Source organism: Salmo salar, chromosome ssa12 (assembly GCF_905237065.1).
Source record: "Salmo salar chromosome ssa12, Ssal_v3.1, whole genome shotgun sequence".
Lineage (NCBI taxonomy): Eukaryota > Metazoa > Chordata > Actinopteri > Salmoniformes > Salmonidae > Salmo > Salmo salar.
Window position 1 is genome coordinate 49,437,094 of NC_059453.1, and position 25,057 is coordinate 49,462,150.

The following is a 25,057-nucleotide window of genomic DNA, read 5'->3' on the forward strand; positions in this document are numbered from 1 at the left end:
CCTAAACCTAACCTGTACTCTAACCCGTACTCTTAACCTTACCCTAACCCTAAACTTAACCCAAAAACCTAACCTTAACCCTAAACCTAACCCTAGCTCCTTACCCTAACCCTTAATGTAATTCTAACCCTAACACTAATTCTAACCTTAACCTTAAACCCCCTAGCAATAGCATTTGACCTTTACATTTTTGTTTGTTTGCTATTCTTGTGGGGACTTATGGTCCCCACAAGAATAGTTAAAAACGTCCGTACTTCACCTGTGTGTCTTATTTCTCATTCTTTCTTCCTCGTCACTGATTTCTCACTTGTTCTCTATTTATTCCTCTTCCCTCTCACCGTATCTCTCTATCGCTTCCTCCATATCTTCCTCCGTCTCTTTCTCTTCCCTCTCACCGTATCTCTCCATCTCTTCCTCCATCTCTTCCTCCCTCTCTTTCTCTTCCCTCTCACTGTATCTCTCCATCTCTTCCACCATATCTTCCTCCCTCTCTTCCTCTTCCCTCTCACCGTATCTCTCCATCTCTTCCTCCATCTCTTCCTCCCTCTCTTTCTCTTCCCTCTCACCGTATCTATTCATCGCTTCCTCCATATCTTCCTCCCTCTCTTTCTCTTCCCTCTCACCGTATCTCTTCATCTCTTCCTCCATATCTTCCTCCCACTCTTCCTTTCTCGTTCACTGCATCTCTCCATCTCTTCCTCTATATCTTCCTCCATCTCTCCCTTTCTTTCTCAACTCCGCTTTCATTTTAGATCACATTTTTCGCATTTCGCATTTCCCTTCAGATTGTTTTCATTCAACACATTACCTCTCGTTTACTCCTCTCTCCCTCCTCCCTCCCTTCTCTCTCTCTCCCTCCTCCCTCCCTTCTCTCTCTCTCTCTCTCCCTCCACCTTCTCCTCTCTCTCCTCCTTCTCCTCTCTCTCCCCCCTCCCTTCTCTCTCCTTCTCCCTCCTCCCTCCCCTTTCTCTCCCTCCTCCTTTTCCTCTCGCTCCCTCCTCTCTCCCTCCCTTCTCTCTTTCCCTCATCCCTCTCTCCCTCCTCTTTCTCCTCTCTCCCTCCTCCTTCTCCTCTCTCTCTTTCCCTCCTCCCTCCCCTCTTTGACCCTCCTACTTCCCTCTCTCTCCCTCCTCCCTCCCTCCCTCCCTTTTCTCTCTCCCTCCTTCCCCCTCTCTCTCCCTCTTCCTTCTCCTCTCTCGCCCCCCTCCCTTCTCTCTTTCTCTCTCTCTCTCTCTCCCTCCTCTCTCCCCTCTCGCTCCCTCCCTCCTTCTTCTCCTCTCTCTCCGCCTGCCCTCTCGCTCTCTCCCTCCTCCTTCTCCTCTCTCATTCTCCCTCCCTCTCTCTTCTACACACACACACACACACACACACACACACACACACACACACACACACACACACACACACACACATCCCCCTCTCACACCCCTGTCCTCTAAGCCAGTGGAGCAGATGGGGCTCAGGGCTCCATGACTGAGATATGTTCTGACAAAGTACACATCTTCCACACAGCGCTTCTCAGATGTGGCTATACCTTCCATGCTGTGAGGTAACCCGCCCTCAGACTCCCAATCAGTCTGGATCTGGCAACCTGGAGGTTCCAAGTTTGCTATTGGCTTTAGATGGCCAGCTTGGCTCAGGGTTTGAGTTTGGGATTTACCTGTTGGGGGACATACACCGAGTGTACAAAACATTAAGAGCACCTTCCTAATATTGAGTTGCACCCCCTTTTGCCCTCAGAACAGCCTCAATTCATTGGGGAATTTACTCTGCAAGGTGTTGAAAGCGTTCCACAGGGATTCTGGCCCATGTAGACTCCAATGCTTCCCACAGTTGTGTCAAGTTGGCTGGATGTCCTTTGAATGGTGGACCATTCTTGATACACACAGGAAACTGTTGAGTGTGAAAAATCCAGCAGCGTTGCAGTTCTTGACACATTCAAACCGGTGCACCTGGCACCTACTACCATACCCCGTTCAAAGGCACTTAAATCTTTTTTCTTGCCCATTCACCCTCTGAATGGCACACATACACAATCCATGCCTCAATTGTCTCCAGGCTTAAAAATACTTCATTAACCTGTCTCCTCCTCCTCCTCATCTACACTGATTGAATTGGATTTAACAAGTGACATCAATAAGGGATCATAGCTTTCACCTAGATTCACCTGGTCAGTCTATGTCATGGAAAGAGCAGGTGTTCCTAATGTTTTGTTCGCTCAGTGTATGTTTGACCCTGTAAAACAGCACATTTCACTGCACCTATCGGTATATGTGACAATATAAATATATGTTGCGTGTGTTTCCTTGTAGCTAAGCAGACACAATGTTGGAAGACTAGACTACACAACTGAATAATGGATTATTCAAGTGTACACAGATGTCTCAATGTGTCAAATGTTATTTGTATAGCGCTTGTACGTTTAGCCTTCTGAGTGGGGACCTTATTGATATTAGTTGGTATGGAAGCATGTGGCCGCCAATATTCATGTTCAAATGCTAATTGGGTAATGGCAAATCAATAACACAGGTTTTTGACAGATATACGCTACCATCATTTGAGATGTGGGTATTATGTCTCCTGTGGGTAGTTATTGCTCCTGAAAGGTCCATTTGTGGGAGCCACCTGAGACTAAATGAGACACCAATGACAACCGGATCCTTGAACAAAATGGATATTTCAACACAAGGCTTATTAGATCCAACAGCTTTCACCTGAGAGACTCTTCGAGGCTTTTAACCTTGGAGTTTATCACCTCTTAAAACAAAGCAGTAAAACAACCATGTCCAGATGGCAATTGTGAACAAAGCAGTCCCACTGCAGAGCAGATAAAACTATAATGATGCATTTTACGCCTGTGTTATTGTATTAATAAACTACATTGCCAGGCAACCGTTGTAAATAAGAATGTGTTCTTAATTGATTCGTCTGGATAAAGGTTAAATAAAAAATAAAATGAATTGTATTCTATTCCCCATATTAAAACGGTGTATTATGATTGACCCCCGGGTAGAAGTTGCCGTACAGTACAGATCTAGGATCAGCTTACCTGCGCCAAATCCTAACCTTATCCAATAGGGAGAAAAAAAAACACAAACGCAAAACCTGACCTTTCTAGTGGCAAATTCATCTTACTTATGAATGCATAGAGTCAGTGTTTTTTGTATTGGATAATGGCACCCCCTAACGGTTAGAAGGGCACATTATTTATATGGTTGTGGATGGCAATGTGGTCAGGTCAGGGATTTGGACACCATGCCAAACTCGCCCTTTCCATTGGACTATGAGCAGATGGCAGCTCCCCTGTGCACGAGGCAGGGAGAATCTCTTCCAATAAGCCGGTAGCAGGGCATGTCTTTGAAGCAGCTACCGGTAACTGCATAGTGATGTTTCCTGCTCTACCCCCTTTTATCTATTCTGTCCTCCTCTTGAATCGCCTCTTCTTTCTCTCTCTTGTTAAAGAGATGTTATGGCTATAATGGTAGTGGGGTAATATTTATACCATTGTGCTGTGAACCAGGGTACAATACGTTTGCAGAAATAGACTGGTCTAATAGGGTGTTATTTCCAACCACAAGTTTCTTCATAATGAAAAGTACCTTGACACCTCACATTGACCTCGCTGCTTTATGAATCATTACAGTGCGAAGCAGCGAGACCCAACTCAATACTTCCACTAAATAGAGAAATAGCAGAATAAATTGTCTCCTACATCCGCCTCCGCTTTAATCTTTTCAACCACACGGACTCATTCAATAATATAATGTGATTTATTACAGTAACAGAAAATACTGCATACAACAAAAATAAAAGGAGAGAAACTGTTGTCTCAGCCCAGCCATTCTCAAAAGAGGGAAGAGTATATCCTCATCCTCACACAGCGTGTATTAATCAATCAGTCACAATTTATTTGTGTAGTGCTTTTAAACAAATAAATGTTTCACCTGGACTCGATCAGCCCAGCTTCTTCTGGCTTTCTGGGTTGTTCAGAGTATATCATCATCACCATCTAGGCCAATGCAAGGCAGAGCAATAAGCAAGCCGAATCCCTTAAAAATACCTAACCCAAGTCTATTCCAAAAAGAGGGCTACTCAGAGTAGACTAACTAGGCCAATGACGCAGTATGTGAAGTTATATTGGAAGTGACCTAAATACTAACACAGAAACGTGTGTGTGTGTCTTCACTGGCAGTCTGCACATTGACACTATTTGGGCCTAATCAGTGGTGTCGAGGTGCCTGGAGAAGTGGGTATATTCTAATTTTGCTTAAAAAAAAAAGAAAATCACAAACGGGACCCTGTGTGAAAAATGATATGACAAACAGTTACATACACTCTGAACTAACTAAAATGATGAATCTCATATTGGTTTTTCCCAGTCAGGCCAATCCGAGCTTTACTGTGGCAGTATGCTAATAGTAGGTCTACTATTTAAATGAGGGTGTCAGAAATTCCAAGGTTTCAGATTTGATTTATTTCTTTCAGGTGTTTGCACTCAAAGTCACACTTTTTTTAATAGAAAAACACACACATTGGATGTTATAAGTCCACAACAATGTTTAAACCACATCAAGAGACTGCTTTTGAGGTATGGGAAACATTGAATACATTTAAACTTTTTGAGTGTAGTTACCCTTTAATTAAACTGTGCAGGCACCTAGTACTGTTGTTTGATTAGTGGTGTTTCTGGAGCGCACATGAGATGCCGTTTGCAAAACAAATGGGCACTGGATTGATGTGATAATCATGATATCGTTCTGCCAGGTAGGCATAGGCTGCTTTGTAGCTAGTTAACATTTAATTGAGAAGATGTTTGGGAAAGCCTTTCCATTGACCAGAAAACTGTTAGGCCTATCATTAGCATCACTATATTTTTTCTGTTCCTTAATTGTTTGACACCTGGATGTTTTACTTAATATTATGAGGTCTTACCTTACTTCTGTCACGACTTCCGCCGAAGTCGGTTCCTCTCCTTGTTCGTGCGGCACTCGGCGGTCGGCGTCACCGGTCTTCTAGCCATCATCGATCCACTTTTCATTTTCCATTTGTTTTGTCTTGTCTTCTCACACACCTGGTCTCAATTTCCCTCATTACATGTTGTGTATTTAACCCTCTGTTCCCCCATGTCTTTGTGCGGAATTGTTTTTTGTAAGTGCATGTGCACGGTTTCTCTGGTGTGCGACGGGTTTTGTACCCATTTGTTTGTTGTTCTGGTTCCGGTGGGTTTTATGAATAAAACTGCTCCGTTGATTACCCAGTTTTGCTCTCCTGCGCCTGACTTCCCTGCCGCCAGTTACTCCCTTACAACTTCAAAGTAGCCTATATCCAAAATCCCACCATAGAAACATTGAAGAAATTATTCTTTATTTATTAGTAATTTTTTAAACCTCGGGGAGTCATACTGAGACCATGGTCATTTTTACAGATGAATTACATAAATTATAGTAAATATACACATCAAAATATGAATCCAAAATGAAAGCAGAAAGAAAAACACGGTCATATAAAAAATAAAAAAACATTTATCAGTAATAAGGTCCTCAATCAGCTTTCTGAATTGCCCTAGAGGCACTAAAACATCACATTTAAGAACATTTTAAAGATTGTTCCAGAAATAAGGTGCAAGAAAACTAAAAAGCTGATTTACCTAACTCCGTAGAGACCAAAGGAATTTCCACAGTTGGCCATCTCTGTGACCGGGTGTGGAAACTCGTATGTCTAAAGTTTAGTAATGTCACAGTATCCACAGAAAATGGTGCCCCTCCTCGGCCGGGCGGCGCTCTGCGGTCGTCGTCGCCGGTCTACTAGCTGCCACCGATCTATGTTTCTGTGTTCGTTGTGTTTTGTCTGTCTAAGTCCGCACCTGTTTTCGTTTCTGTCATTAGTGGGGGGGGGGGGTATTTAGTTTGTTCCTGTGGGGGTTGTGTGTTGTGCGGGATTATTTTGATTGTCAGTGGGCAGTGTGGTTGTACTTTGTATTTTGCTCCAGCATTTTATTATTTGGAGTATTGATTCAAGCCGGGCTGCACCCCGTGCGTATTTTCGCCTCTTCATCTGGATTACCTGTTTCCCTTTTGGGGTTTTCTGCAATCTCTGTGTTGTTGATACACCTAGCGTGTTGAGTGCCATTAAACTTCGGCCTACTGAACTATCACATCCTGCATTTGACTCTACTCCTTCCTCCTGCCCTACATATCCGTGACAAGTAATGATGTTAGGTACAGTGTGACTTTATGTAAAAGGGCTTTATAAATTAAAACATAGCAATGCATCAAGCTACGTGATATCAAAGAGGGCTAACCAACTTTCTGGTAGAGAATGCAGTGATGAGTACTAAAATTGTTGCCTGTAATAAAGCGGAGTGCTCTATTATAAACTGCATCTACTGGCTTTAATGAAGTGGCAGCTGCTTTCATATAGATGTTGTCGCTATAGTCTAGTACCAATAGGAACGTCAACTGAATAATCTGCTTTCTATTATGTAGCGAGAGGCAGGACCTATTTCTATAGAAGAAGTCCATTTTTACTCGCAGCTTCTTAACTAACTCATCAATATGCTTTTTAATAGACAGATTTTAATCTATCCAGATGCCCAGATATGTGTAAGCATGGACACGATCAATAAGGACACCATCCAAAGTACATACAGTGCCTTCGTATTCAGACCCCTTGACTTTTTTACGTTACAGCTTTATTCTAAAATTGCTAAAAAAATTAAAAACCTACACACAATACCCCATAATATCCTACACACAAAAATGTTTTTTTAGAAATGTTTGCTAATTTATATTAAAAAAAATGAAATATCACATTTACATAAGTATTCAGACCATTTACTCTGTACTTTGTTGAAGCACCTTTGGCAGTGATTACAGCATAGAGTCTTCTTGGGTACAGTGCCTTGCAAAAGTATTCACCCCCTTGGCGAATTTTCTTATTTTCTTACATTACAACCTGTATTTAAATAGATTTTTAATTGGATTTCATGTAATGGACATTAAAAAAAAAAATAAAAAAAATTGGTGAAGTGAAATGAAAAAAAATCGAAATAAAATTTCTACAAAAATTAAATCTGAAAAGTGGTGGGTGCATATGTATTCACCCCTTTTGCTATGAAGCCCCTAAATAAGATCTGGTGCAACCAATTACCTTCAGAAGTCACATAATTAGTTAAATAATGTCCATCTGTGTGCAATCTAAGTGTCACATGATCTGTCACATGATCTCAGTATATATACAGCTGTTCTGAAAGGCCCCAGAGTCTGAAACACCACCAAGCAAGTGGCACTAAGAAGACCAAGGAGCTCTCCAAACAGGTCAGGGACAAAGTTGTGGAGAAGTACAGACCAGGGTTGGGTTATAAAAAAATATCTGAAACTTTGAACATCCCACGGAGCACCATTAAATCCATTATTAAAAAATTGAAAGAATATGGCACCACAACAAACCTGCCAAGAGAGGGCCGCCCACCAAAGCTCACGGACCAGGCATGGAGGGCATTAATCAGAGAGGCAACAAAGAGACCAAAGATAACCCTGAAGGAGCTGCAAAGCTTCACAGCGGAGATTGGAGTATTTGTCCATAGGACCACTTTAAGCCATACACTCCACAGAGCTGGGCTTTATGGAAGAGTGGCCAGAAAAAAGCCATTGCTTAAAGAAAAAAATAAGCTAACACATTTGGTGTTCCCCAAACATATGGAAGAGGGTACTCTGGTCAGATGAGACTAAAATTGAGCTTTTTGGCCAGGAAACCACTATGTCTGGCGCAAACCCAACACCTCTCATCACCCCGAGAACAACATCCCCACAGTGAAGTATGGTGGTGGCAGCATCATGCTGTGGGTATGTTTTTCATCAGCAGGGACTGGGAAACTGGTCAGAATTGAAGGAATGATGGATGGTTGTAAATACAGGGAAATTCTTGAGGGAAACCTGTTTCAGTCTTCCAGAGATTTGAGACTGGGAGGGAGGTTCACCTTCCAGCAGGACAATGACCCTAAGCATACTGCTACAGAAACATTTGAGTGGTTTAATAAGGGGAAACATTTAAATGTCTTGGAATGGCCTATTCAAAGCCCAGACCTCAATCCAATAGAGAATCTGTGGTATGACTTAAAGATGGCTGTGCACCAGCGGAACCCATCCGACTTGAAGGAGCTGGAGCAGTTTTGCCTTGAAGAATGGGCAATAATCCCAGTGGCTAGATGTGCCAAGCTTATAGAGATATACCTCAAGAGACTTGCAGTTCCTGGTCAAAACCAGGAGGGCTAGGGAAAAATAGAGACTGGAAAAATAGGAGCTAGGAAAAACGTTGGTTGACTTGGCAAAACAAGACGAACTGGCAAAGAGAGATAGGAAACACAGGGATAAATACACCGGGGACTAATGGGGAAAACAGGTGACACCTGGAGGTGGGTGGAGATAATCACAGAGACAGGTGAAACAGATCAGGGCGTGACAGGCATTCAGTTTCATCAGACCAGAGCATATTGTTTCTCATGGTCTGAGAGTCTTTAGATGCCTTTTGGCAAACTCCAAGTGGGCTGACGTGCCTTTTTACTGAGGAGTGGCTTCCGTCTGGCCACTCTACCATAAAGGCCTGATTGGTGGAGTGCTGCAGAGATGGTTGTCCTTCTCGAAGGTTCTCCCATCTCCACATAGGAACTAGACCTCTGTCAGAGTGACCATCTGGTTCTTGGTCACCTCCCTGACCACGGTCCTTCTCCCCCAATTGCTCAGTTTGGCCGGGCGACCAGCTCTAGGACGAATCTTGATGGTTCCAAACTTCCTCCATTTAAGAAAGATGGAGACCACTGTGTTCTTGGGGACCTACAATGCTGCAGAAATGTTTTGGTACCCTTCCCCAGATCTGTGCCTCAACACAATCCTGTCTCAGACCACTACGGACATTGCCTTCAAACTTCATGACTTAGTTTTTGCTCTGACATGCACTGTCAACTGCAGGACCTTATATAGACAGGTATGTGCCCTTCCAAATAATGTCCAATCAATTGAATGTACAACAGGTGGACTCCAATGAAGTTGTAGAAACATCTCAAGGATGATCAATGGAAACAGGATGCACCTGAGCTCAATTTCGAATCTCATAGCGAAGGGTCTGAATACTTATGTAAATAAGGCATTTCTGTTTTTATTTGCGTTGTCATTATGGGGTATTTTGTGTAGATTGCTGAGGATTTTTTTAAAATCCATTTTAGAATAAGACTGTAACGTAACAAAATGTGAAAAAGTCAAGGGGTCTGAATACTTTCCAAAAGGCACTGTATTCTATCATCAGAGTTAGTTTTATGTGGTCAAGAGAACAACATATATTTCGTTTTACCTGCATTCAATACTAATTTCAGGTCAATAAAGTGTCTCTGTTACACAATGAAGGCAGACTGTAGTTGAGATGGGAGCCTGGTTGACCGTGGGTGCAATAGCATACACAGCAGTATCATTGACATACAAGTGCAGGTTTTACAGACGAGTTGATATTGTATTGTATATGCGCTCTCCTGTTCTATTGGTTTTCAAATCAACTTTCTTTCGTTGTTTAAGCCAAAGCCATTATCCTAGTCATGTTAGCAACCCATGATAGAATAGTTGCATCTTTAGATCGCCCCTCTTTCTAAATTTCTATCAGATATTTCTATCTCTGTCCAGGAAACCATTTGTACTTACCACCGTGTGCACATAGTTGCGCTTAAAATGTGAAAAACAATAGTTTATCAACATTTTAAGCTAATAATTCTGATCTGTTCTATCAGCCTTATTAATTGATACAGCATATACCTCCCCTACACTACCTCCCCCAAAACTGCCATGCAGAAGAAATATCAGCCCGTGCAGAGAAGCACGAGATTGAACTTCACTCAACTTTCTAGAGTTTTCCTCTTTTGTTAACACTATCCACATTTCCCTTTACTGGGTGAATTGTGATCGAATCAACGCAATATTAGCCACTTTCAATGCAACATATAGAAACAAAACTAACTATGCAACAGATTTTGTTCTAGGCAGAACGCATTGGAGTAGGATTCTATTACATTAACAGGCACAACTTAGCCCGTACTCTACACAGATCGGTGCTGCATAACCAATCAGAGCTGCAGTAGGCCTATATGCAAATAGACCATTGCCATATGGATCTGTGCAATTCCCTTTGGACTGGACTGTGTTTACAGCATGAGCGGTTGTGAGTAGATGCGCTTGTTTTGTGATCAAAGCGAGAGCTGTATGTAGCCAAGTGTGCACATTTCTTTATATCTGTCACGTCCTGGCCAGTATAAGGGTTAATTGTTATTGTAGTTTGGTCAGGACGTGACAGTGGGTATTTGTTTTATGTGGTTCGGGGTCGTGTTTTGGTAGAAGGGCGTTTGATTTAGTATTTCCGGGTTTTTTGGTTTATGGTCTATGTTTATGTATTTCTATGTGTAGTCTAGTGAGTGTGTTTCTATGGTTGGTTAATTGGGGTTGGGACTCTCAATTGAAGGCAGGTGTTTTCTCTTTGCCTTTGATTGAGAGTCCTATATATTAGGGTGTGTTTGTGTTTGTCATTTTGTGGGAGATTGTTCTGTGTTTAGCCTTGTGCCTTGCCAGACTGTTTTGTTGATCGTTAGTTCTTTTGTTATTTTGGTGTTCATTTTGAATTCATTAAACGTCAAGATGAGCATACACATACCTGCTGCGTTTTGGTCTCATCACTACGACAACTGTGACAGAATCTCCCACCAAACCAAGACCAAGCAGAGGAGAGAGGAGCGGCACGCTCAGTATATGGACGAGGAGGAAGGATGGACATGGACAGAAATAAGGTTGAGCGTTTCCAGGGCTATGGAGGAGTTTCGGAAACCGGAGAGGCAGCCCCAATAATTTTTTTTGGGGGGGGGGCACACGGACAGATCGGCGGAGCCGAGGATGGAACCAGAGCTAGTGAGGGGAAAAGTGGAGGAAAGAGAAACAGAGACTATAAGGGAGTTGATGGGAAAATTGGAGGAGAAAAGGATGAGAGAGCTACTGTGTTGGTGTTTTAGGCACGACATTCGCCCTACAGAGCGTGTCCTAATGTTATCACCTGGAGTAGCGTTTATTAATAGTCCTGAGGTGCGTGCTAGCTGTCTGGTGAAGATAATACCAGCACCACGCACCAGGCATCCAGTTTGTCAGCCCAGTCCGACTCGTCCTGTTCCCGCTCCCCGCACTAGCCTGGAGGTGCGTGTTCCCAAGCCGATACCTCCAGTACCAGCGCCACGCATCGGGCTTTTAGTGCATCAGCCCAGTCTGACTCGTCCTGTTCCTGCTCCCCGCACTAGCCTGGAGGTGCGTGTTCCCAAGCCGATACGTCCAGTACCAGCACCACGCACCAGGCTTCAAGTGTGTCAGCCCAGTCCGACTCGTCCTGTTCCCGCTCCCCGCACTAGCCTGGAGGTGCGTGTTCCCAGGCTGGTACGTCCAGTACCAGCACCACGCACCAGGTTTCAAGTGTGTCATCCCAGTCCGACGTCGCCAGGGCTGCCCGTCAGTCAAGAGTCGCCAGGGCTGCCCGTCAGTCAAGAGTCGCCAGAGCTGCCCGTCAGTCAAGAGTCGCCAGAGCTGCCCGTCAGTCAGGAGTCGCCGGAGCTGCCCGTCAGTCAGGAGTCGCTGGAGCTGCCCGTCAGTCAGGAGTCGCCGGAGCCGCCCGTCAGTCAGGAGTCGCCGGAGCCGCCCGTCAGTCAGGAGTCGCCGGAGCCGCCCGTCAGTCAGGAGTCGCCGGAGCCGCCCGTCAGTCAGGAGTCGCCGGAGCCGCCCGTCAGTCAGGAGTCGCCGGAGCCGCCCGTCAGTCAGGAGTCGCCGGAGCCGCCCGTCAGTCAGGAGTCGCCGGAGCCGCCCGTCAGTCAGGAGTCGCCGGAGCCGCCCGTCAGTCAGGAGTCGCCGGAGCCGCCCACCAGTCAGGAGTCGCCGGAGCCACCCACTAGTCAGGAGCTGCCAGAGTGGCCAGACTGCCCGGAGCTGCCAGAGTGGCCAGACTGCCCGGAGCTGCCAGAGTGGCCAGACTGCCCGGAGCTGCCAGAGTGGCCAGACTGCCCGGAGCTGCCCGGAGCTGCCCGGAGCTGGCCACTCTGCCCGGAGCTGCCAGAGTGGCCAGACTGCCCGGAGCTGCCAGAGTGGCCAGACTGCCCGGAGCTGCCAGAGTGGCCAGACTGCCCGGAGCTGCCAGAGTGGCCCATCGGCCCAGAGTCTGCTGATAACCCAAAACCAAGGGAGTTTAGCAGCAACCCTGAACTGAGTAAGCCTGACAATTTAAAAGGGCGTTTGATTAACTGTATAATTGTTGAGTCTGCATACAGGGTGGAGAGGTGGTGGTCTGCCCATGATCCAGAGCAGGGGGAGTCTGCCTACGGTCCGAGGCTGATTGGGGTCGGCACTCTGGAGGACAATAGGCCGGAGCCTGAACCACCACCTGCATAGGTGGGTTGGGGAGGGGGGGTGTAGCACAAGTGCCGTCGGTGACGGCAGCCACCCTCCCTTCCCTCCCTTTAGTTTAGGGGGATTTTTGTTGTTGTTTGGGGTTTTTGTTTTTCTTGAGGTGCTTCCGGGGTTAGCACCTTTAGGGGGGGTACTGTCACGTCCTGGCCAGTATAAGGGTTAATTGTTATTGTAGTTTGGTCAGGACGTGGCAGTGGGTATTTGTTTTATGTGGTTCGGGGTCGTGTTTTGGTAGAAGGGCGTTTGATTTAGTATTTCCGGGTTTTTTGGTTTATGGTCTATGTTTATGTATTTCTATGTGTAGTCTAGTGAGTGTGTTTCTATGGTTGGTTAATTGGGGTTGGGACTCTCAATTGAAGGCAGGTGTTTTCTCTTTGCCTTTGATTGAGAGTCCTATATATTAGGGTGTGTTTGTGTTTGTCATTTTGTGGGAGATTTGTGGGAGAACTTTTTTGGTATTAAAGGGGCAGTGTTGTATTTTGAGACAGGCTTGAATAAGCTAGGCAGCCAATAGGCAGAGGGTAGCATAAATTGTCTGATTCTCTGTAATAATGGTATGGGAATAATAATACATTTTATTTTGTAAAGTGTGTTCTTGCATCAAACACAACAACATTTTCAGTCACCTCCTTGTCTGAAGGACAAGTGGTTAAACATGTTAACGTCAAGCCCAAAAGTATCATGGAATATAGGCCTACATTGAACACCACACATTGGCTGCTACTGTTGGCTAAATTATAGAAGAGCTATTTCCATGTTAAAATGTTATGGGATACATTGTCTCCATTGTTTTTGATGGTAGGCCACTCTGGAAGACCTACATTATGATCAAATAGCCACAGTAGCCTACTTGACCACTGTCTGAAACTGTACCTTAAAGTGGGTACAGCCTCAGTGTTCACAGTAAACGCGCGCTAGAAGTTCCCTCCACTACAGCACGTATACCCTACACTTATTCTTGTCACAGAGGACAATGCTGATTAGCATTCAGGAGGCTACGCTAGGCTACGCTAAGCCAAGCCAAGCAGTGTGGCAGGATGTGATATGAGACAGTCAGCTAAATGTGCTGTGAATTGATAGTGAGGAGTTGACCCTCTGGGCTAACTATTATCAGAGAGATTGTATTTAAACAGTTCTCTGATAATGACGTTAAATGAGCATGAGTCTGTCGCATGCTAATTGCGGTGGGATAGAAGTGGCAGTCGGTTGTGTGGGGAGAGATACGCTAAGCCAATCGTTAGCGTATACAGATGAGTTAGACTACTCTCTGGGAGCTGGGTTATCCAGCGTGTGTGTATGTGTGTGCATTCTTTCCTGTTTGTGAATGCGTTTGTGCGCCTGTGTGTATGTGTGCGTGTATTCTAGCTGCACCTTCAGAATCATTCATCTCATTTGCCTGCTAGAAAATCACACTCCATTTACATGGGGCTGTAAATGAATGGAGATATAATGTGTGATTTATTTGTCTGTTGCTGTCATTTTCAGTCAGCGTGGTAGTACAATTATCATATTTTCTGCTTCCCTCTTTATGGGCGTACAAGGTTGTTAGCATGAGATTATTTAATGGAGAGTAAGAAAATGTATGTCTTATATTATTTCCACCCTAGTTACATTGATAAATGACGCAATTTTGCCAGCCAAATTAGCTCTTCCTGCGTGGGCCAGTCAGAATCCAATTCACTTTTATTAGTTGATCAGAGCTATCAACTTGATACTTAATAACATTTTGATATAATAATATATATCATTTAACAGACACTTTTATCCAAAGCAACTTAGTCATGCGTGCACACATTCTATGGATGGGTGGTCCCGAGAATCAAACCCATTGTCCTGGCATTGCAAGCACCATGCTCTCACAACTGAGCTACAGAGGACCATACTATCAGACCATAAGAAACAACATCCTGACAGTTTTTCAGAGTGTGTAGAGAGCCACAAGAGACAACAGACTAGAGACAGTTCCACTTTTTATTTATTGATTTAACCATTCACCAAATAGATTAATCTGACCCTTTTTGCATCCAAGAAATCATTGATAAATCAGACAGACCTTGCAGTGTTTTAGATACTCGTTATTGACCCCATACATATGTAAAACATAAAACACACCAAACAAAACATACAGCTACAGGCTTAAACTTAACTTGTTTAATTCCCTTGACTTTGCTGTTCCAAGTCCATTTTCAATTGTAAAGTAGCAGAACTCCCTGTTCTTTTGAGTTGTAGATCCATTCCCTATAAACACACACTCACTAAATGCATACACCTTCGATACATACACCCCTATAAAAACCTACTCCCCCATTCAATACTTTTAATACCACTAAATATATAGTGTACACATACTATATATCCCGACTAAAATACCTTTGGCCTACTACACCTGCTGCATTCAGAAAGAGGGAAATGTAGCAAATGTTTATGTAAACAGAACATTGAGGAGTATTGTCACCCTTGCTGTTGATTGGATGACTGTGTATAGTGCACTCCGCTTCAGCAGGATTTTAAGCAAGCCAGGAATTAGTTGCTTCCGGTCCACACCCCTTCATGCCCATCGAGCGAACGTATCTCAGTTGTAAGAAAACACGTAGTTCAGTACACTGTCGCCAAACATAGCAAGACGTTTTACCAACAAAACACACCGTTGGTGTTTTAAAGGCCAAGCAGCTCCTCGGGGCAGTGTTTCTTAATCCTGGTCCTGGGGACCCAAAGGGGTGCACATTTTTGGTGATCATTCTTGTTTTTGCTTTACACAAATGAGAATGTGATTGTTGACTTTCCCAAGAAACAGGACTCTATTATCACAGGACTCTTTTGTTTGACATAGCATTGTGTAGTAAATAGTGAGGCAATTGATTATTTGTGCATAAAGACCTGGCATGATACCGTTAATAAAACAGTTGCTACAGTTATTCAAATATTGTAGAGTAGATTGTTGTAGAAAATTGAACACATTTTATTACTAATGTATTTAAACTGAATGCTCACTTTTACTGCTGTTAAATAATCTGTGAATTGCTGCCTCCTCTTGTGACTGTTGGAGCTGAAGCAATGTGCTGCGCCCTGCATCCTTAGTTTTGTTTCCCTCTAACCATACAAGTTTATTTTCCCCTGTAACTAATCCGTTACAGCCAATCAGAAAGTGTTTGCAGTCAAAAACGTACTCCGTGGTAAATATCAATTCTGATTGGTGTCCTTCTTATCCAATACTGGCCTTGTGCCCACAGCCATAAACTACAGTAGGTGAGATCTCTTTGAGAGGAATAAAAACTGTGTGCAGTACAGACAATCTGTACACAGTCTGTCAACGCCATACTGTAGCAACAACATGGTGAAAGCATTTTATGTTTACACCAAATGATTGTATTCCACAAGAGGTTGTAAAGGAGCTTATTGTGTCTGTACGTACCTGCAGTTTTTGAGAGTGCATATAGAGACACAGGAGACAACAGAGACAGTTACTCTGTATTTCTTTATTTAACCATTCCCCTAATAGATCAATCAGACCCATGTTACATAAAGAAAACACAGATAAATCAGACATAACTTACAGTGTATTAGATACTCATTGTTGACCCCGTAAACCATCCTTCCGTAAAGCTCCATCCCTTTGCAATGGCGAGCATTAACCACCTTGCCAGGCAGGGCACTGGCACAGACCGTCTTGGGCTGGGCAGGCGGGCGGCGGGGCACCAAACAGCCAATCCCCATCTGCCACCCCCTGCCACCAATCCTCTTAACCCTCATCACAATACCACTGGGCGTGCCGGTCTTGGTGCCCTGTGCCAGGGATGCCCGCTGGAAAAGCTCTCATGTATTGGAGACTGGCGAGGAAGAGACAGATGGGAAGCTGGGAGGAGGAAGGGGTCTACCCGGAGGTAAGGGCTCTCCTGGTGATAAGGCACTGGGTACCTCCCGGCTGTGGAGGATAGTTGGTAGCAGGAGGTGTTGCTATCAGAGTGGAACAGAAGCGAGGTGGAGGTTTGATGTTGGACGAGGTGGAGGTTTCATGCTATGCCGAGAGCAATGACAACAACATCCCATCCCCATGCACACACCCAGAAAAACGCACGCTATCCACACACACACACACACACACACACACACACACACACACACACACACACACACACACACACACACTCTCTCTCTCTCTCTCTCTCGCTCTCTCACACACACACACACAAACACACACAACTTCAATCAGATTACAATGTCAGGTTATGTTTATCTCGTCAAGAAATGTTGATAAGGAGAGATGAATTGCCAATAGTCACAATTTTCCTTGTGTTGTTTTCTGTGCTCTCGTCAGTTGAAAGTATAACTCTACAATGCCATGGATGTAGCTGTAGCTGTTTGTGGCTGCCAGCAATTGTCGACAAAACAAACCTTCTGACCCACTGGTTGCAACATTGCATTGTTTCTAGTCTTGTTGTTCCTATCTATTTCCAACATTTTAACATTTGAAGACTGATGTTCTCCGTGGGAGGCTGTGGGGTGTTGGCTCATTGAGATGAAAATATTTCACAGTGCTAGTCTGTCTGCGAGCATAAATGGGGGTGTTTGTTTGCCTGTGCGTATGTATTGCATGTAAGAAATGGTGTGTGTCTGTCTGGGTAGAAGATGACCCCTCCCCCCCTCTCTCTCTCTCTCTCTGTTTTCCAGGAGTCATCCTCCAGGCCCCTCGTCTCTCCCTGGCTGGGGAGTCTTCTAGAAGGGGGCCCCTCCTGATCACCATGAAAGGGTTAGGAGCCAACCGCAATCGCTCCGACTCCTGCGACCCCACCCAGGGCCCCCCAGAGCCCCTGTACCCCCACCAGGCCTCCACACTGCCTCGGAGCCCCTACCTTCTCAGCCCCACCAGCATGGACCACTACGGCACCATGGACCCGCACCACTACAACCGCTCTGTGGACCACCACTACAATCAGGGCTCCCTGCCCCCGGACTACTCTCTCCCCCTCAACAACCAGCTGTCCAACAGCAGCACCTTCCCCCGCATCCATTACAACGCCAACTACGACCCGTCCGACTTCTCCCCGCCGCAGGGGGACAGCATCGGGGGCATTAGCACGGGAACCCTGGGCACCTCCATGTCCATGGGCATGGGGATGGGCATAGGGATGCATGGCTCGAGTGGCATGGGGGGCCTGCAGAGCAGCCGGGGGTCCATGATCACCAGCGGTTCTGCCACCATCTCCGGCGGGGCCAAGATGAACCGGCAGCTGGCGCCTAACTTGCTGGACCAGTTGGACAAGCAGCTGCCTGGGGGGCCCAGAGATGGCTTCAGCACACTGCAGTTCCACCGAAGCACATCGGCCGCCCTCTCCGCCGCCTCCAAGCAGCGCACCGACAGCCCTGGGCGCATCCGTAACCTGGTGTGCTCCGTCCAGAAGCTCTTCGCCAAGTCACAGTCCATGGATGGCCACAACCTCAAGGGTGTCAACGGGCGTTCGGGGGCAGGAAGTGGCAGCGGCGGGACCTCATCCGGGACCGAGGACGGTGGGAAGCGGGACCAGCGAGCAAAGAGCAAAGACCGGGGCGGGTCCAAGTCAGACGGGGGCGGGACGGGCAAGCGGCGGCCACGCTCCAACATGTCGGGCTACTGGAGCTCGGACGACCTGGACAGTGCGGACCTCAGCAACTACCGCAACCCCATAGCCATGACACTGGGACGACCCACACCGCATGCCACCCAGCACGCCACCCACGGTACTGCCTACGATTCCCAGCAGGGGGCACTACAGCAGCAGCAGGGGCAGCAGAGCCGCTACGTGGTCCACAGCGGATACAACACCATCAGCTCATCCAAGAGCAACAACGAGGTCATAAAGTACCAACAGGCACTGCCAGGACCCGGGGGCGGAGGTGGGGGCGGAGGAGGAGGTGGAGGTGGGATCAGCATGGGGGTGAACAGTAATGACTTTATGAAGGGGGGTTCGTGGTCGACGCTGACCCTGGGTCAGCCCAGACAGGTGCTGCAGAAGGGCCACTCGGCCACCCTGGACCGGTCCATGCTCAAGTCCAAGTCATGCCAGCAGGAGCTGGCCTGCCACTACCTGCAAGTGGGCCGACAGGTGAGTAGTATCTAAAAAATGTCTGTTGTCAAATGGATATCATCATATCAAATGAAGTGCTGGACATAAAGAAATTGTGGAGAGATAGAATAAGTCATAGTGGACACAACCCTAAAAGTGGCAACATATTTAGATGTTAAAAGGGGTCATTTTTTACCTCAAATTGGAAATTATGACAAAAAGACACTTTCTGTCAAACAATAACACTTTTTCTTTTGTTAACATTTTGTAACACAAGTAAATAGTTTAAATTCCCCAAAATAAGCATATATTTTGAAAAGAATTACACATTTATAGTCAAATTTCATGTTTCAAAATAAACGTTTTTGTATGGTTTCAGGGGGCACACTCCAACACTCAGACATAATTTAGTGTAGTGAAGTAAAAGTTGTCCAAAATATAAATGGTAAAGTACAGATACCCCCAAAAACGACTTAAGTATCACTTTAAAGTATTTTACTTAAGTACTTTACACCACTGCGTAGAGCCCCACATAATACCCATGAAACCTAGAGGTCGAACAGTGAAATGGTTCCAATCTGTCACGTCCTGACCAGTAAAAGAGGTTGTTTGTTATTGTAGTTTGGTCAGGGCGTGGCAGGGGGTGTTTGTTTTATGTGTTTCGGGGGTTTTGGTATATGTTCTATGTTAGTATATTTCTATGTCCGTGTCTAGTTTTTCTATTTCTATGTTTAGGGTTTTTGTTGTTTCTTGTTGCCTCTGATTGGAGGTCCTATTTAGTAGAGGTTTTTCAGCTTGTGTTTGTGGGAGGTTGTTTTCAGTCTAGTGTTGTGTACCTGACGGCACTGTTAAGCTGTCGTTCGGTTCTTGTTTTGTTTACGTGTTCAATAAAAGTTAAAAATGAGCACTCAACCCGCTGCGCCTTGGTCTACTCCCTTCGATGACCGTTACACAATCGTTTTACCACCATTCATTTTTTCCATAGGGGATTTTAGAAACACCATGCTGTAGGTCATGTAAGTGTCTGTTACTGTACATGCAATATGTTTAGTGGACTTCACTGGACAGAGGTTGCTATCCGGTTTTGTGATGAAACAAAGGTGTGGTTGAATGTATCCTGCCACTGTGTCTTCTTATTGTCTCGGCCTTTAGGCCTATATATCACGGTCGGAAGGCATATGAATTAACAGGTTATAGAGCAAACAACGCAATTATCACAACACATATGTTGTAATATGGCATTTTTTGGGGGGGGGTCCAAACTATTGGAACCATTTTGCTGTTTGACCGCTAGGTTTTATGGGTATTATGACTTTGTTATGATACTATGGTATTCTATATCTACAGTGGATATAAAAAGTCTACACACCCCTGTTAAAATGCCAGGTTTTTGTGATGTAAAAGAATGAGACAAAGATAAATCATGTCAGAACTTTTTCTACTGTTAATGTGATCTATAATGTGAACAATTCAATTGAAAAACAAACTGAAATCTTCGAGGGGTAAAAGTGAAAAATAAAAACCTTACAATAACCTGGTTGCATAAGTGTGCACACCTTCTTATAACTGGGGATGTGGCTGTGTTCAGAATTAACCAATCACATTCAAACTCATGTTAAATAGAAGTCATTACACACCTGCCATCATTTAAAGTGACTCTGATTAATCACAAATAAAGTTCAGCTGTTCTAGTAGGATTTTCCTGACATTTTCTTAGTTGCATCTCAGAGCATAAGCCATGGTCTGCAGAGAACTTCGAAAGCATCAGAGGGATCTCATTGTTGAAAGATACCAGTCAGGAGAAGGGTACAACATAATTTCCAAAGCATTACATATACCATGGAACACAGTGAAGACAGTCATCATCAAGTGGAGAAAATATGGCACCACAGAGACATTACCAAGAACTGGACGTCCCTCCAAAATGTATGAAAAGACGAGGAGAAAACTGGTCAGGGAGGCTTCCAAGAGGCCTACAGCAACATTAAAGGAACTGCAGGAATTTCTGCCAAGTACTGGCTGTGTGCTACATGTGACAACAATCTCCCGTATTCTTCATATGAATGGGCTATCATGAATGGGCTTTCAATGAAAAACATCCAAGCCCGGCAGAAGTTTGCAAAAACAAACATCAAGTCCCCCAAAAGCACGTGGGAAAATGTGTTATGGTCTGATGAAACCAAGGTTGAACTTTTTGGCCATAATTCCAAAAGGTATGTTTGGCGCAAAAACAACACTGCACATCACCCAAAGAACACCACACCCACAGTGAAGCATGGTGGTGGCAGCATCATGCTTTGGGGCTGTTTTTCTTCAGCTGGAACCGGGGCCTTAGTCAGGGTGGAGGGAATTATGAACAGTTCCAAATACCGGGCAATTTTGGCACACAACCTTCAGGTGTCCGTTATAAAGCTGAAGAGGAAGTTCACCTTTCACCACGACAACGACCCAAAGCGCACATCCAAATCCACGGAAGCATGGCTTCACCAGAAGAAGATTAACGTTTTGGAATGGCCCAGCCAGAGCCCAGACCTGAATCCAATTGAACATCTCTGGGGTGAAGAGGGCTGTGCACAGGAGATGTCCTCGCAATCTGACAGATTTGGAGCGCTTTTGCAAAGAAGAGTGGGCAAATATTGCCACATAAAGATGTGCCATGCTAATAGACTCCTACCCAAAAAGACTGAGTGCTGTAATAAAATCAAAAGGTGCTTCAACAAAGTATTAGTTTAAGGGTGAGCACACTTATGCAACCAGGTTATTGTGAGTTTTGAATTTTTTTTATTTTTCCCCCTCAAAGATTTCAGTTTGTTTTTCAATTGAATTGTTCACGTTATAGGTCACATTAAAGGTGGAAAAAGCTCTGACATGATTTATCTTTGTCTCATTATTTTACATCACAAAAACCTGGCATTTTAACAGGGGTGTGTAGACTTTTTAAATCCCCTGTATATCTTTTCAGGGTACAAACGTGGTGCTTTTATCACTAAGTTTACTATTGAGTCTACATTTTCAGTTTAGTCACGCAAAACAAGTACACAAAATAGAGATTATTATGTTAACACACAAATCATGGTAAATTGGGGGGGGGGTGTCTGAAATTGCTATGTTTCACCACTTGAGGGTCAAAATTTTGACCCTTGTTGGCACTTTTAGGGTTAAATATTCCAACAAATATATTTACTGTCCAGACAGTTTTTCAGGTCTGACAAAAATCTGTAGCCTTGTGACTACAATAAACCTACTATATGTGTTGGACCATTTGAGTGTTAGATTGACTATTCCTCCACTGTCTGTCAGCTTGTCTTGTTTTTCAGTTTCCTCAGTTTATTTCACTAAGATATGGCCCCGTCTACCAGTTTGGTATGATTACTGTGCATCTTCCATTTTATCAGCCTGACTTTATGACTTCATGTCTTGACATTTATCCATGTGACATTAACATGCATTTTTTTTTTTTTTATCGATGTCTACCCATAGAATTGTTTTGATACAAATAGTTTTTCCTTGGTTTTCAAAGTAAAGATATTGAGGGAGGAGTTTGTCAAATGGAACAGCCCTATAGCATTCCTAATGATTTAATTTCATTTTTGTTTTATTCAAAACATTTTTTTACATGTGTAATCGATAACACCATAGCTATGGTCAAGAAAAGTAGGATGGGGTCCCTCAGAGATCTGTTGTGGGTCTTTAGAACATAATGTAGATACTTTAGATTACTGAATGAATTCAGCAAAACAAATGATATTATGTGAATATCACAATACACACACGATCATCTCAATATAAATTACATAATGCTATATTGTCATATATAAGAATATATATATATATGGACTGCTGCTTGTAGGGGGACTGGAGTAACACGCTGGGTCGGAGCGGTGGAGGAGCCGGAGCCAACGAGATCCCATGCAGGCGCATGCGGAGTGGCAGCTACGTGAAGGCCATGGGTGACCTGGAGGACAGCGACGACTCAGACGGCAGCATCAAGCCCTCGCCCAAAATGGCCGCCCGCCGCCAGAGCTACCTCAGGGCCACCCAGCAGTCTCTGAGCGACCAGCTACCGTCACGCAAGTAAGCTCAGCACCAAAGTATCCCACATGGACATTAATTCAGGCAAACATGCATTCATGTCAGCATACTAACATGTAGACTTTCAATTGGAAGGAAACCCATGCTAATATCAATTCTGTCATGACAAGTAAGCTCAGCGCTAAAGTATCCCACATGGATTTCATCAATTCTGCCTTGCTGACATAGAGTTTGTAGACTTTATAACACATTCAAGTTGACGCAAACCCAAACTACACTGAACAAAAATATAAATGCAACATGTAAAGTGTTGGTCCCATGTTTCATGAGCTGAAAAAAAAGATCCCAGAAATGTTCTATACGCACAAAAAGCTTATTTCTCTAAAATGTTGTGCACAAATGTGTTTACATCCCTGTTAGTGAGCATTTCTCCTTTGCCAAGATAATCCATCTACCTGACAGTGGCATATCAAGAAGCTGATTAAACAGTATGATGATTAAACAGGTGCACCTTGTGCTGGGGACAATAAAAGGCCACCTAAAATGTGCAACAATGCCACAAATGTCAACATTTTTGAGGGAGCACGCAACTGACATGATGATTGGAGGAATGTCCATTTATTTCTTTACCATAATCCATCTCCAATGTCGTTTTAGAGAATTTGGCAACCGGGCCTCACAACCGCAGACCACGTGTAACCACGCCAACCGAGGACCTCCACATCTGGCTTCTTCACTTGCGGGATTGTCTGAGACCAGCCACCCGGACAGCTGATGAAACTGTGGGTTTGCACAACAGAATAATTTCTGCACAAACTGTCAGAAACCTTCTCAGGGAAGCTCATCTGTATGCTCCTTGTCCTCACCAGGGTCTTGACCTGACTGCAGTTCAGCGTCATAACCGACTTCAGTGGGCATATGCTCACTTTTGATGGCCATTGGCACGCTGGAGAAGTGTGCTCTTCATGGATGAATCCCGGGTTTCAATTGTACCGGGCAGATGGCAGACAGCGTGTATGGCGTCTTGTGGGTGAGCGGTTTGCTGATGTCAACGCTATGAACAGAGTGCCCCATGGTGGTGGTTGGGTATGGCCAGGCATAAGCTACAGACAACGAACACAATTGCATTTTATCACTGGCAATTTGAATGCACAGGGATACCGTGACAAGATCCTGAAGCCCATTGTCGTGCCATTCATCCACCGCCATCACCTCATGGCCTGCATACTCACCAGACATGTCACCCATTGAGTATGTTTGGGATGCTCTGGATTGTGTACGACAGTGTGTTCCAGTTCCCACCAATATCCAGCAACTTCACAAAGCCATTTAAGAGGAGTGGAACAACATTCCACAGGCCACAATCAACAGCCTGTTCAACAATTTGAAGGAGATGTGTCGCGCTGCATGAGGCAAATGGAGCTCACACCAGATACAGACTGGTTTTCTGATCCACACCCTTACCTTTTTTTCCAGGCTGTGACCAACAGACGCATATCTGTATTCCCAGTCATGTGAAATCCATAGATTATGGGCCGAATTAATTTATTTCAATTGACTGATTTCCTTATAGGAACTGTATCTCAGTAAAATCTTTTAAACTGTTGTGTTTATATTTTTGTTCAGTGTAGTATCAACTCAATTACATTGTATAGGATAAGCATAGCATAGCATACACACATCCTTTCACTCTCTCTTAGACTCCCACATGCAAGCAGACAGACACACACACACACAGTTACATGATATATATTTTATCTTTATTTAACTAGGCAAGTCAGTTAAGAACAAATTCTTATTTACAATGGCAGCCTACACCGGCCAAACACAGACGATGCTGGGCCAATTGTGCACCGCCCTGTGGGACTCCCAATCACGGCCGGTTGTGATACAGCCTGGATTTCGAACCAGGGTGTCTGTAGTGACGCCTCTAGCACTGAGATGCAGTACCTTAGACCGCTGCGCCACTCGAGAAGGATGAATAAGGCTATGTCACATAGCATACACATCCACATCCTTTCACTCTCTCTTAGATGTGCATACACACACACACACACACACACACACACACACACACACACACACATAAACAAACACACACACTGAGCCCATGGCACCATTTCAAAACAGAGCTGTGACATGCAGGAAGGAGACGGCCATGCTGCCAGCTTTTGGCATGCCAGTAAACAGGCCTTGCATACTATAGAGACTAACACACACAGTCAGACAAGCTGTGCTCACTCACGCGTGGGATTAAGCACCGTCAGACTCCTGCCTCCTACACATGCCAGAGCTCTGATTATGGTTTCCTCACCGTTGATTTACTAACATTTCCGCAACGTAGCGGCTTGGCCTGAAAGGATAGAGTCCTCTTACCGTAACATTTTCGGAACATCACACACACGATGCCGCCTTCAGCTACTGCACAGACAGATAGTGAGTCACCACAAACTAGGCTATAGTCTCCTCCTCTCCCCCTGACAGACTGACTAGGGTTTCTAGTTCATTGTCTCT

At 44.7% G+C, this 25,057-nt stretch overlaps 1 protein-coding gene across 2 annotated transcripts in view; it reads left to right on the forward strand.

Moving 5' to 3' along the window:
• dlgap4b (discs, large (Drosophila) homolog-associated protein 4b) overlaps positions 1–25,057 on the forward strand; it is a 212,403-nt gene that overhangs the window by 146,759 nt on the left and 40,587 nt on the right. For both annotated transcript variants that reach the window (XM_014132097.2, XM_045691438.1), the window contains exons 4-5: positions 17,139–18,550; positions 22,362–22,585. In XM_014132097.2, the coding sequence (XP_013987572.1) occupies positions 17,210–18,550; positions 22,362–22,585 (1,565 nt within the window). In that variant the 5' untranslated portion in view covers positions 17,139–17,209. The remainder of the gene's footprint in view (positions 1–17,138; positions 18,551–22,361; positions 22,586–25,057) is intronic.